This window comes from Xyrauchen texanus, chromosome 24 (genome assembly GCF_025860055.1).
Source record: "Xyrauchen texanus isolate HMW12.3.18 chromosome 24, RBS_HiC_50CHRs, whole genome shotgun sequence".
NCBI lineage: Eukaryota > Metazoa > Chordata > Actinopteri > Cypriniformes > Catostomidae > Xyrauchen > Xyrauchen texanus.
This window is the reverse complement of record NC_068299.1, coordinates 16685543-16699896: the sequence shown is the minus strand read 5'-3', so window position 1 is coordinate 16699896 and position 14354 is coordinate 16685543. Positions and strand designations below refer to the sequence as shown.

Genomic DNA, 14354 nt, shown 5'->3' with positions numbered 1-14354 from the left:
TTGGGTCTTTGTATACAGCTTAATATTGTATTACAGCTATGTAATCATTTAAAGAGCTGGCTTTTGCAGACCTCCTATTTTAAGGCTAACAGATTCTCTCTCTTCACACACAACAGATGGTGCATTTAAAGATATGATTAATTATTCCCTTCAGGCACATGGCATTTGCTCCACATTGGTCTGAAGGACAGACCTTTACTGAAATAATATGGCAGATGCCCTTTTAAGATTCATTGTCCTGATGGAAAATGGTCAGCTCTGGACAGTAAATTCCCTTGACAGTCGCCATAATGGCTTACCTATAGCTAAAATTCCAATGAATAATGTAATGCTAAAATGGAGATGACGACATAGTTCAAGGTTATATCTAGGGATACTTAAATTTGGACACATTCATGATCAAGGTACATATTGTATTCCCAATTTCAGGACATTAAAAAAGCAATTTCACTTAAACCAGAATTTAAAGCTCTTTTGAGCTTTGATCCTACACTGTGATGTTGTTACATCTAAATCAAAAGCACATTAATTCACTGTGGTTTGCAGACAGGTGAAATGTGGTGGAGGCAGTTCCCTTGGAAACCATTTTCTTCAGTCCCTATGGGTTTAGTGAGTAGTCTATCTTTCAACCCCTCTCACCGTTTCACTACACCTCTGTCTCTGCATCATATTTCGTGATAATAGCTTTAACAAGAATCTCCTACAGGTGACTAGAATTGCATATGAGGTGAACAACACATAGGCCAATGTACTAGTTTTAGTGTACATCAGACAATAAGACCGTATGCAGTTCACAAACAGTAAAGTGAGGCACAAATGACTTCTCAAAACGTAAAGGATTACTTTTCACTAAATGAAAAGGACTAAAGGAAAAGAGGTGTCATATTTGCATATCATACATCTGAGGTATGCAATGAGGTCTGTCAGGCCAAGCAGACTTTACTTGTAATGCTGTTTTATAAATGACACATACTTCACTGCAATGTTCCAAGAAACAAAAAATTAGTCTTTTTTTCCTCAAAAAGCCCTGTAACAATCACATAGAATGGCTCAGAAAGCACAAACAAATTACATCAAGGAAAAGACAACAACCAGAAAGACTTTAGCACCTCTGGAACAGTTAAAGGGTTACAATGAACCTCTTTCATTCTTTCACAGGGGTTCACAAAATGGGAAAGTTAAGAGAAACATAACTCATGTCCAGGTCCAACGGTGACACTGTGGACACATCTCTTTGTACAAAGACAATGTTAAGTGTTACCAAATTATTAATATTATTATTTTCACAAATTACAGAGTTTGCTTTTTGTCTGTTAATGACACATGCATTTTACCTCAAACTGACATGTCAAAGTAAAGCAATACAATGCATTTCATATTAAGTCCTCTGAAACCAGGAAAAAAATAAAATAAAAATGATAGCAAAAATGATAGCATCATAAGAGTGTTGTTGAAAATAATTTATCACAGTGCTCATCACAGTTTCTAGGTGCATGTGCTGAATCAATGCTGGCATCTTTTTAAAAACAAAATAAAACATATAATTAGAAGGCAACCAGGATGACAAGGAATCTTTGCTGCATAGGACATCTTTAAGATTAAGTTCAGTTTAGCCCTTGAAATGAAATCACTATGCACTGTAATTCGCTGTTTTCACAGTAGTTTGTCTTCCTGTAACTTTTCTCATTTCGAAACAGGCAGCACCAGTCCAAACTGCAGAACAAGCATGCCATTCTATAAGAGAAGAATATATGTGGGAATCAAAGAATACAAAATATTAATAGCAAAGAAATAACATTTTAATGACTGGTTAACCACAATAGACCTTTTTACATGCAGTCTAGTTTTGGTTTGCACCATTGGGCATTTGTTGGGTATAGAAACTTTCAGGATAGCCTTTATCAATAGTAGCGACCACAGGCTGGAATTATTGTTGCTTTTAATTAATGATTCATCATAAATACTTCATCTAAACAACCCTACCTCAGGTTCAAATGATTTTCCAGGAATGATAAAATAAAGAAAATGGTTTTATGTTAATCGGCTGAATGAAAGCACACATTTATGTGAAAGTGAAAATATCTGATGTGGTTCGCAAGATGGTTCTTAGGTAAAGTATTACGATACACGAAGAAACTCACATTGTTCAAGTTATTCTCAGAGGAATATAGGTAGCGAACCTGAGTCCGAAAATAAAGGTTTTAAAGCTCATTTTAATTTTAACATTGTGTTAAAATGATGGTGCATTTGCAGCATGTTTATTTCCGGTTTGTTTTCGACATTTAATGCAATTGCTGGTTTGTATGTTAAGAGCATTCAACATACAATAAAGAGAGAAGCAACTTGAAATACTATGATTTATTACTAAGGACCAAACATAACAAAGAAAACGTTTCCATATTTGTTACTTTATTTATAACAATTTAAAGTTATAAAACAAACATGAAATAGTAGTCATGACAGCAATGTGAATATTAGGCTATTATTGTTTATTCATTATGAATGTACAAATGTATTTCTTTATAAAATAAATGTAAATTTTGTGGTGTGAAATGGCCCTGCCATGTTTAATGTGAAATGCTGTTTACACTGGTATGAACAAAGTACAGTGGGTACGGAAAGTATTCAGACCCCCTTACATTTTTCACTCTTTGTTATATTGCAGCCATTTGCTAAAATCATTGAAGTTCATTTTTTTCCCTCATTATTGTACACACAGCACCCCATATTGACAGAAAAACATAGAATTGTTGACATTTTTGCACATTTATTAAAAAAGAAAAACTGAAATATCACATGGTCCTAAGTATTCAGACCCTTTGTTCAGTATTTAGTAGAAGCACCCTTTTGATCTAATACAGCCATGAGTCTTTTTGGGAAAGATGCAACAAGTTTTTCACATCTGGATTTGGGTATCCTCTGCCATTCCTCCTTGCAGATCCTCTCCAGTTCTGTCAGGTTGGATGGTAAACGTTGGTGGACAGCCATTTTCAGGTCTCTCCAGAGATGCTCAAATGGGTTTAAGTCAGGGCTCTGGCTGGGCCATTCAAGAACAGTCACAGAGTTGTTGTGAAGCCACTCCTTCGCTATTTTAGCGGTGTGCTTAGGGTCATTGTCTTGTTGGAAGGTGAACCTTCGGCCCAGTCTGAGGTCCAGAGCACTCTGGAGAAGGTTTTCATCCAGGATATCCCTGTACTTGGCCACATTCATCTTTCCCTCGATTGCAACCAGTCGTCCTGTCCCTGCAGCTGAAAAACACCCCCACAGCATGATGCTGCCACCACCATGCTTCACTGTTGAGACTGTATTGGACAGGTGATGAGCAGTGCCTGGTTTTCTCCACACATACCGCTTAGAATTAAGGCCAAAAAGTTCTATCTTGGTCTCATCAGACCAAAGTATCTTATTTATCACCATCTTGGAGTCATTCAGGTGTTTTTTTGTGTCTTGCACTGAGGAGATGCTTCCGTCGGGCCACTCTGCCATAAAGCCCCGACTGGTGGATGGCTGCAGTGATGGTTGACTTACTACAACTTTCTCCCATCTCCTGACTGCATCTCTGGAGCTCAGCCACAGTGATCTTTGGGTTCCTCTTCTCCCCCGATAGCTCAGTTTGGCCAGACGGCCAGCTCTAGGAAGGGTTCTGGTCGTCCCAAACGTCTTCCATTTAAGGATTATGGAGGCTACTGTGCTCTTATGAACCTTAAGGGCAGCAGAATTTTTTTGTAACCTTGGCCAGATCTGTGCCTTGCCACAATTCTGTCTCTGAGCTCTTCAGGCAGTTCCTTTGACCTCATGATTCTCATTTGCTCTGACATGCACTGTGAGCTGTAAGGTCTTATATAGACAGGTGTGTGGCTTTCTTAATCAAGTCCAATCAATATAATCAAACACAGCTGGACTCAATTGAAGGTGAAGAACCATCTCAAGGATGATCAGAAGAAATGGACAGCACCCGAGTTAAATATATGAGTGTCACAGCAAAGGGTCTGAATACTTAGGACCATGTGATATTTCAGTTTTTCTTTTTTAATAAATGTGCAAAAATGTCAACAATTCTGTGTTTTTCTGTCAATATGGGGTGCTGTGTGTACAATAATGAGGAAAAATAATGAACTTAAATGATTTTAGCAAATGGCTGCAATATAACAAGGAGTGAAAAATTTAAGGGGGTCTGAATACTTTCCGTACCCACTGTATTTCTTATGAATCGTTTATTAAAAGCAACAGTAATTCCACCCTGTGGTTGCTACTTATGACAAAGTCTATACCGGAAGATTCTCTACCCGACAAATGCTCAACTAGCCTGCAACTCTGCGAGAAAAAGGTCTATAGATTTACTATTACGAAAGTCTACTGGGGCATTTGAACATTGATTCATGCTGTTAATCATATCTGTGATTCTGACTGATAAACACACACGGAACAAAGAAAGGTATGAAATTGTTATGCCAATTTCCGGTGTCTCAAATACAGTGTTCTGCAAATTGACTGTCCCTCAGTGGGAAAAAGATTACTGCACATCCATAATGAATGTAGTAATAGAAATAGGCTCAAGCTAAATAGTCGGCATGAAATAAAAATAGATTCTATTTATTTTCTTAATGCATGCCACTGGTCTTGATGTGAATGATTCACCCATGCATTTTGTTTTTGTATATATTTTGGACCTGTCACAGAGATTATTCTTCTGCTTTTATTTCATGGATTAATTTATAATTAAAATCCATTCATAAAACATGATTTTAATATTGGTAACTTTATTTATTGGTAAATGTATTACATTTCTTAGCAACTTGCTTTAAGGTAGGGCTACTTTGTCATTGCATATATGCCATCTCTGTTCACTTGGGGGGATTCATCTTACATCAGTGGATCTGTCCATTGGCTTAACATTTTTTTTATAATAGATACTCTATTCAGTACTGGTGATGATTTTGATTAATCTCAGTGACTGGTATTGTTTTAATCTGTTCACCAAAAAGATTTGTTCAGATTAGTTCATCGATTCGTTCATTGACCATTTCTGCAAATTAAGTTTTTGGGACAGTAGATGGTGCCAAATGACCATCTTTTATGCTTTGAACAAGGATAAAGGAGAGTTATTAACAATCTGAAAAAGTTTAATTATCATTTATCATAATTTGCCTTTCTACAATTCTACTAAAGAGAATTCAGCAGTACAGAGTGATAAAGCATCATAATCATATCCCCACAAATGACAACAAAGCAGATCTGTCATACTGTTAACTGCGGAGCATGACTTTTCGAACTATACAAAAAAAGAAAATACTAGCCTAAAAAATTTCAATAATGTCCGTATGCCATTGTAATAATTTAATTTTAGTCATCATTTTTCTGGCCCATTTTCTCGTTGAACGAGATTGATGAATTGAACAAACAACCTTGCGACTTGTCGTTTAGCAGAACCTCGTTAATGATGACTGATTCATGCAAGTGTACCAGTACATTCAGTTCCTTCATGAATGAGACGTCTTATTTAGTTCATACTCAAACGACTGACTTCAGTGAAGAGGTGTATTCGTTCAGCATTCAAAACTATTGATACGCTCTTTAACAGCTTGTACTCGAATGCGATTGGCTCACAATATAGTCAATCTTACAGGCATGAAAAGCCATCAAATCAGTCTTGGGCTTCCAATGGGCCAGTCAAAACGTGTGATATGCATGGTTCCGTGGGCCGGTAAAATCATTTTGGAGGGCCGTATTCGGCCCAAGGGCAGTAGTTTGGGGACCCCTGTTTAACTAGTTTGTTTCTCATTTATCTGGTCCTCATGCATTGGCGTCATAATAAGGAAAGACTGCAATGTGCTGTGTGAGTTTGTGGGCTGATTATGCACTAATGTTGCCAGTTAGACCATCTTTCGGTTTTCAAGTCAGTGGAAATGCGAATTGGTATTGAGATTGAGAGTTTACCTGGTAACCGACTTTGGCATGAGCAGCACAGTGGAAAGGGTTATGTATGTGTGGCTGTAAACTATTTTTTTTAAAGGGACCTTCATTCGTCATGTCCCTACCACATTTCCTGTTTCAGTAGTCAAAACATAAAATAGAACTGTGCTCTTCAAGGTACTAAAACTGTAGAGAAAATGAGTGGAAAACAAGCACAAACCTTTTCAAACATAAGTTTTTAGTGTAAAATTCTATTTTTGGAGACAGCAACACTAATGTAATGATGTGTGAAGAGGGTGAGACAGGAAGCCAGAAGAGTTCACACTTATTATTAGCTTAAATTAGGCTGAGACACTCTGAAACATAAAAGTGCTGTTGCTTTTGACTTGAACAATCCTTGAACGATTCCCATTAGTCTATGTGCCTATTTTGTTTACAATGCATTGTGGCGATTGTTCCAGCTAATTTTTAAGGGCATAATATTCTGGTCAGACAGATCTTTGTTCATTTAAATGGCATGCCACTGTTTTTCCATTAGCTTTACACTTTTAAGACAAGTCAAGATTTCAAATTTTATAATGTGTCTCAAGTTCCCTGCAATCTGTTCCATTTCTGTCAAGCTATTTCTAAATAAAAAAAGTGTCCTGAATGTATGGCACTTATTGTAACCTTCTCTATATCTTACTTCTGGGAGCCTCTCTAAAATATACATTTAACTTAGAAGTTTACAATTTAGTGTTCTTTAGCTTAAAATAGGAGGACATAAACCTTAAGTTAACCTAAAGAAATTGTCTATCAGTGTACTGGGGTATACACACTTTTATGCAAAATGTATGAGTATATTGGAATTCAAGTATAAGATCATCATGTACATGTGGGGATTATATCCAGTAATGTTTTATCAGATACCAACCTGCAATGCATTTTTCCCCATGGTTTTACAAACTTCTCTCAAAGACTGGTATCGCTCAAGGAGATGGTCTCCACATACTACGTCAACCTGCCAAATAAGCAAATGATGAATCATATTGCCCAAAAAAGCAATCCATATATTAACATAATGTTTATGTTCATGTACACTAAATAATATCTTTGCATACCCTCACATTAACAGAAGTTCTGATTAAATCTTTTCAACAAGATCAACTAGCTTTTTCTTTTTCTTTTTTTTTTTAAACATATTTTGAAGTACATAAAAGTGGTGCTTGACACGATTTTGACCACTACATATGGCCTGGTACTCTCCTTTCACTCAAGTATATAGGACCCCCTGGATATTTATATATATATATATATATATATATATATATATATATATATATATATATATATATATATATATATATACACACACATATATCACACACACACACAGTATCTCACAAAAGTGAGTACACCCCTCATGTTTTTGTAAATATTTGATTATAACTTTTCATGTGACAACACTGAAGAAATGACACTTTGCTACAATGTAAAGTAGTGAGAGTACAGCTTGTATAACAGTGTAACTTTGCTGTCCCCTCAAAATAACTCAACACACAGCCATTAATGTCTAAACCACTGGCAACAAAAGTGAGTACACCACTAAGTGAAAATGTCCAAATTGGGCCCAATTAGCCATTTTCCCTCCCCGGTGTCATGTGACTCATTAGTGTTACAAGGTCTCAGGTGTGAAGGGGAGCAGGTGTGTTAAATTAGGTGTCATCACTCTAACACTCTCTCATACTGGTCACTGGAAGTTCAACATGGCACCTCATGGCAAAGAACTCTCTGAGGATCTGAAAAAAAATTATTGTTGCTCTACATAAAGATGGCCTAGGCTATAAGAAGATTGCCAAGACCCTGATACTGAGCTGCAGCACGGTGGCCAAGCCCATACAGCAGTTTAACAAGACAGGCCTCGCCATGGTCGACCAAAGAAGTTGAGTGCACGTGCTCAGCGTCATATCCAGAGGTTGTCTTTTGGAAATAGACATATGAGTGCTGCCAGCATTGCTAGAGGTTGAAGGGGTGGGGGCCTGTCAGTGCTCAGACCATACACCGCCCACTGCATCAAATTGGTCTGCATGGCTGTCGCCCCTGAAGGAAGCCTCTTCTAAAGATGATGCACAAGAAAGCCCACAAACAGTTTGCTGAAGACAAGCAGACTAAGGACATGGATTACTGGAACCATGTCCTGTGGTCTGATGAGACCAAGATAAACTTATTTGGTTCAGATGGTGTCAAGTGTGTGTGGCGGAAACCAGGTGAAGAGTACAAAGACAAGTGTGTCTTGCCTACAGTCAAGCATGGTGGTGGGAGTGTCATGTTCTGGGGCTGCATGAGTGCTGCCGGCACTGGGGAGCTACAGTTCATTGAGGGAACCATGGATGCCAACATGTACTGTGACATAACGAAGCAGAGCATGATCCCCTCCACTCGGAGACTGGGCCGCAGGGCAGTATTCCAAGACGACCACTGCCTTGCTAAAGAAGCTGAGAGTGAAGGTGATGGACTGGCCAAGCATGTCTCCAGACCTAAACCCTATTGAGCATCTGTGGGGCATCCTCAAACGGAAGGTGGAGCAGCACAAGGTCTCTAACATCCACCAGCTCTGTGATGTTGTCATGGAGGATTGGAAGAGGACTCCAGTGGCAACCTGTGAAGCTCTGTTGAACTCCATGACCAAGAGAGTTAAAGCAGTGCTGGAAAATAATGGTGACCACACAAAATATTGACACTGGGCCCAATTTGGACATTTTCACTTAGGGGTGTACTCACTTTTGTTGTCAGCGGTTTAGACATTAATGGCTGTGTGTTGAGTTATCTTGAGGGGACCGCAAATTTACATTGTTATACAAGCTGTAAACTCACTACTTTACATTGTAGCAAAGTGTCATTTCTTCAGTGTTGAAAAGATATAATCAAATATTTAAAAATGTGAGGGGTGTACTCACTTTTGTGAGATACTGTATATATATATATTAGTTATCTAACTTAGGATAGGAGCTTGTTCAAACAAATAGTAATAGTGATTCTCGGCTTGGCATGGGCAAATACCACCAAAAAATAAGAGCTCAAAGTAATGTTGAATCACACTGGGTACCAATGGAGTAAAACTTAAAGAGAGCAATTGCTTGCACTTTTCACAGTGATCCAAAAACATTATATTTAAATGCACTTTAAGCCTTTACATGTACATAAAATGCAGCCTCTAGTCTATTCCCAACATTAGACCATTTTTAGGGTCTAGTATGTAGAGTATGGCACAGCTTACTATCCTGGAGCAAAGGACACAAAACCCTCCTGTATATTTCTCCTTTATCCCTGCAGCTGTCCCTGGCACTATGAGGTGCTCTTTTCTGTGCTAGATCAGTCTTAGCTAATCAAGACTGCGAGACAGGCTGCCAGAAAAATACCTTAAGCCAGTAATCCAGGTACGGCTGTTTAGCCTTACAACATGCAACCTGACTTCACTACCTACTGCTGCATTTGCCCATAATATGCCAACATTCTGTGCTTGACTTCCAAAACCCACTACATTTATGACCCACATCTTGTGTATGCATAGTAAGAACAATTAACAATTCAAATGTATATGCATATACAGTTTTAAAGTAGTTTTATATTTATGTCATGTAATTTTTCTTAATTCACTTGGTAAAAAGTTACTTTTGGGCTCTGCAAATATGTCTATGCCAATAAATCCTTCATCTCAAATAATTATGAACTGTTCTATGTGGATTAGAGACAGACTCATGCGTATTCAATCAAACTGCAGGCAGCTGTCTTAGTCTGAAGTAGTTAAAACTGAATAAAATAAATATGAAAAATTCAGCTGTAGATTTTCTTCTCCAACCAATTCAGTGCTATTCACAAGTGCAGAAAGCTTTCTCTATGCTTGACTGAGCTCCGGTCCATTTCAAGGACACAAATCCTTATCCAGAATTGGGATTAGGAAAAACTAATTAAACAGCAACATGGCTGGATTGTGAAGTGTGACAGGAAGTCACTGAAGTGTTGAAAAAAAAAGGAACATCCTAATAAAATCATTTCTTTCACCATTCTTCACATGATTTTATGCTTGAAACAGCAAATGCAGTCTCTAAAGATTGACCTTATTTTGCTCAAGACATCAAGTGCATCAAACGACTCAGCATCTCTTTCCTCTGTGTGAAGAATTTTGTCTAGTTCATACTACCAGTTCTGTCAATTTGAATTATTGAGCGAATGACACAACAGTGGGGTGTCCATCTGACATATCCTCAGCCACTGTCAGTCTTCTGACAGCGCTGGCCATCTGAGCTAGGATTTATGCTCCTGGTTTAGTAAAAAACCAGAACACCAAGACCTTATCCTTTGTGCTACAGAGTGGTTTATGATTCAAAATGTGGTAGAATTGGGGCACTCAAAGATGGGTGAGAGGAAAATAATCTGTTACTCTGTTGCACCTTGTATCTTGGGCTCAGCTCCATCTTCCTCCTGATAAAAAGCTCCACATGGCGGACAGTAGCTTCCCCTGAGACACGCACATACTTCCTCTCGAGGGGCTTGGGGGTGAAATATAATTTACATTAAAACAAGAACATTCAGCAGGCCTACACCACAATTATTATCTCAATTCTACACAAAAGCAACAAACATGTCACTGTTTATATTTCATCTGCACAATAAGATTGCATTATGCTTATTTTATACATTTACAGTGCATTTATATGCTAGATACATAATACATGGGTTACATGGGTATAGAACAAATAAATGTGCCATTCTTATTCAAATAAAATATTAAAAATAATTTACTGAGAAAATTTGAACATTACCTTATAATTCTCAATGCCTTGTTCAGCTCTGTATATCAAAAAACAAAGAGGTGAAAAACTAACAGAACACATCTTAATAAATAAAAAAAACAATTACATAAATGGGCATTTGCAGTTGTATTTTCAGACAGGTAAATAGCACAGCCTCAGCACTACAGCTTTGTTTGTTAGTTTTTGATGGATTACCTCCATCTAGTGGTGACATACACTACATAAACTTCTTGAAACATAAATCAAAATCGATCCTACTTACTTTCTTGTTTTGTTTCTGGACTAGTGAACTATTCATCAGAACACATTATATCAATTAAAAAAAAATGTTGTCTTCATAATTTAATAATTTTCTCTGCCTCTAAAATAGCTTTTCCTTTCGACAGAGGACATGAATCACTCTCACTTTTTCAACCCCTCCACTCCAACCACCAGGTTCAATTCTGGTATGGAACGTCCACTTTTTACAACCCAATCAATTCCCAAGGGCTAAAATCAAATCCCACCCTACATTTTTCAATTACAATTTGCAACAAAACCCATTTTACTTCCATAGCGTGACATGCTTCAGAGTGAAACGTGATATATATAAAAAAAATATCAATAATTATACAGCAAGACTGATTGATTTCATCTATTGGGAATTGAATGGATTGCAAAAAGTGGCTGTTACATAACAGAATGGACCACTACGCCCAGCTTGCCGTTGTCTGTATATTACAAGTGATTGAAAGGAAATAAGTTGAAAAAATTAGAATGCTAGGTGATGTCAGCTGAAAGGGAAAGTAATTTCAGTGGTGAAGAGATTTCATTTAATTCAAGTTTGTAAATTGAATTTAAGCCCTAGTAACTGAATTATGTCACACTGCATGCAGAGTCGCATGAAACATTACTGACCCCACAAACTCCAACATCAGAGACACGTCTAACTCTGAGGGAATAGTGAAAACAGACTGAGGAAGCGTGTCTTTCCTTTTCGGAGGTGGCTTCACTGGGCCTATGGCTGGCACTGCAATAACAAAGAGAGAATGAACCACCCCATAAACAGATTCAAATCTCCCATTTTCCACAGCACCAATAAATAGACTATATTACAATGTACTATAGGCATACACAATAATAATACATTGAGAAACTTCAGTAAATTGTGATGAACTTCACAAGAACAAACCTGGCTTTGGAACTTCAAGCCCTCTAAGTTTATAAAATTCACATATTCGTGACCTTTCATCTTGAGAGAGAGAGAGAGAGAGAGAAACATTTTCTGTTAAATATTTCTCACAAAAAACAGAATGCTTAAGCCAAAAAAAGTGGAATGGGAAAGATTTCAAAATAAAGTCCACTTACCTTCTTCCAAATATGGAACCATCTTGAAAACAATGTCTTGCAATTGTCTGTCAGGTCTTTAAGAGAGATTAAATTTCAGACTTGGCAACCAAGCTACAACATTATCAGTAATTAAACTCTAAAGAACATAAGAATCCCTTAGGACCCTATGACAAATGCAAGACCACTCAAGGTAGCATTAATTAGACACCAGAGATGGTCCTGAACATAACAGACTGAATCTCTAGTGGCAGCCCTAAACTTGTAAGCAACATTATGTACATTGATTGTATTTTAAAGTGAAATTACAACTATACCTGCTTTTTACAAGGTTTAGCTAATTTGTGGTTTAAATGACGATACAATGCTTGTCTTTCTCACCACTGTAAAAAAGAAAGAAGACAATAAATTACCTTATATTGTACAGTGGCTGTGTCTGGTGCACTACAATAGCGCAGTTTGGACACCTGTTGCTGTAGAAAAAGTGCTTGACTATGCAGCTCTTGCAAACTGTGTGGGTGGGGGGGAGAGAACTAGTCAAACAAAAAGGTGCCATACAAAAAACTGTAGTAAATAAACCAAATCAATCGATACAGTAAAGATGTACTTACAAGTGTGAAGACACTCTGTGATGGTGGATGCTTCAATCAAAAATCCATTGCAGAGAGAACAGCGAATATAGGGATAAAATTCCCTGAGAGGCAGGGAGCGCTTTAAACAAACAGAATTATTTATGGAAAGCTTTTGTGAGTAAAACGTAATCTCGTAAATATATATGGCAATGTAAAGTACATCTAGTTAATATAGACTTTGAGGTCTCTAAATAAAAGGTTAAAAACAAGTTAAATAGTTTAAAACAAAACGATTATTACATAATACTCTCAAATGGATTTTGATTGAGTGTTGTACCTCGTCGCTGTGGTCAGTGTCACAGCTTTCGTCTCCTCCGCTGAGGGAAGCGCTTGTGGAGCCCGCCACTTCAACTCTCTCCAAAGTTCCGTCCATAATATACACGCAAAGCAAATGCAGGAGAACAAGAATGCCTTTCTGGTCTCTTTGAAGAGGTTGTACACTTTCACCCAAGCTGAGTTACGAATAGTTTACGCCAGGTTTAAGTTTCGAAACAGTTCAATCTTCTCCGTGCACCTTCACGGCGTACACGCAATAGATCAGTGACGTAATAAGAGTAGAATAAAAGTCCCCGCGCTCGTGCCTGGAGGGCATTCATTCACTAAAGTACAGGGGTTTCAGTACAGCGACGCACAAGGGGCGTGGCCATGACATAAAACAAATGCGCATTATAGTGCCTTCTTTCCGCGGGCTTTTCATAACAGCGACAGCAAACTGATGGAACAGCCATGGAGAATCTAAGACAAAATAGGGAAATCGGTAAATGTTTTTGTTGATGCACATTTTGAATTAGGAGAACGCCTACACTACCACGTCACATTTTTACGCTGTACTGAAACCCCTGGAAATAAGTGACTGCCCTCGTGGAGCACTTTAATGAGGCTTAAATAAAAAAATAAAGGTCCTTATGAACACAGAAAGGTAAAAATAAACTATAAATTAATTATTCATTTAAAAATTAAATAAGAAAAAATAGAGCAAAATTATTTTAATTCGGACATGTACTGACTTATTTAATTATTATTTAGACAGATCTCCATACTCCAGAGTTCCGATTACACATATTTTCTGTTTGTGAGACCCACAAAGCATCTTTACTTATTGAAGCTTACTTTACACCGTTTTCATTAAGCTTATTAAAGTAGCATATTATGAAAGATTTAAACAATAAATATTATCTTTATACGTAACGATGGTTTCAAGACAACAACAACAACAAAAAACAAGACATTCTTTAAAACACCTAAAGATTTCTTAAATATTATGGAGTATTATTAAAAGAAGCACCTAGTAGGCCTATCTAGGTGCTTTCCTTTGTTTGTGTATATGTTTGAGAAATGCCTGTGTTTCTCTCTCATATGTCTTTTATTTATTTGACCTTAAATCTGCCGTATGTATGACTTCCCCTTATGTAGCATTTGTTTGTTATTTTCCTGTGTTATGATGTGATAAATGCGTTTTCGTCTTTTTGTAGTTGTTTATCACACACACGTTTGGTTTCCATGTTTTATGGGGACTTTCCATAGACATAATGGTTTTTATACTGTACAAACTTTATATTCTATCCCCTAAACCTAACCCTACCCCTAAACCTAACCCTCACAGAAAACTTTCTGCATTTTTACATTTTCAAAAAACATAATTTAGTATGATTTATAAGCTGTTTTCCTCATGGGGACCGACAAAATGTCC

General features: G+C 37.4%; 1 protein-coding gene across 1 annotated transcript; it reads right to left on the bottom strand.

Annotated features, from left to right (window-relative positions):
* Window positions 1-269: 269 nt before the first annotated feature.
* On the bottom strand, window positions 270-13196 carry LOC127618184 (polycomb group RING finger protein 6-like). The gene is made up of 10 exons (XM_052090484.1): window positions 12942-13196; window positions 12644-12743; window positions 12446-12542; window positions 12054-12109; window positions 11878-11937; window positions 11604-11715; window positions 10716-10743; window positions 10344-10442; window positions 6827-6913; window positions 270-1734 (listed from the first exon to the last, which is right to left on the bottom strand). Exons 1-10 carry the CDS (start codon window positions 13035-13037, stop codon window positions 1684-1686), a joined length of 786 nt encoding a protein of 261 aa, XP_051946444.1. The 5' UTR covers window positions 13038-13196; the 3' UTR covers window positions 270-1683.
* Between the last annotated feature and the right edge of the window lie 1158 nt (window positions 13197-14354).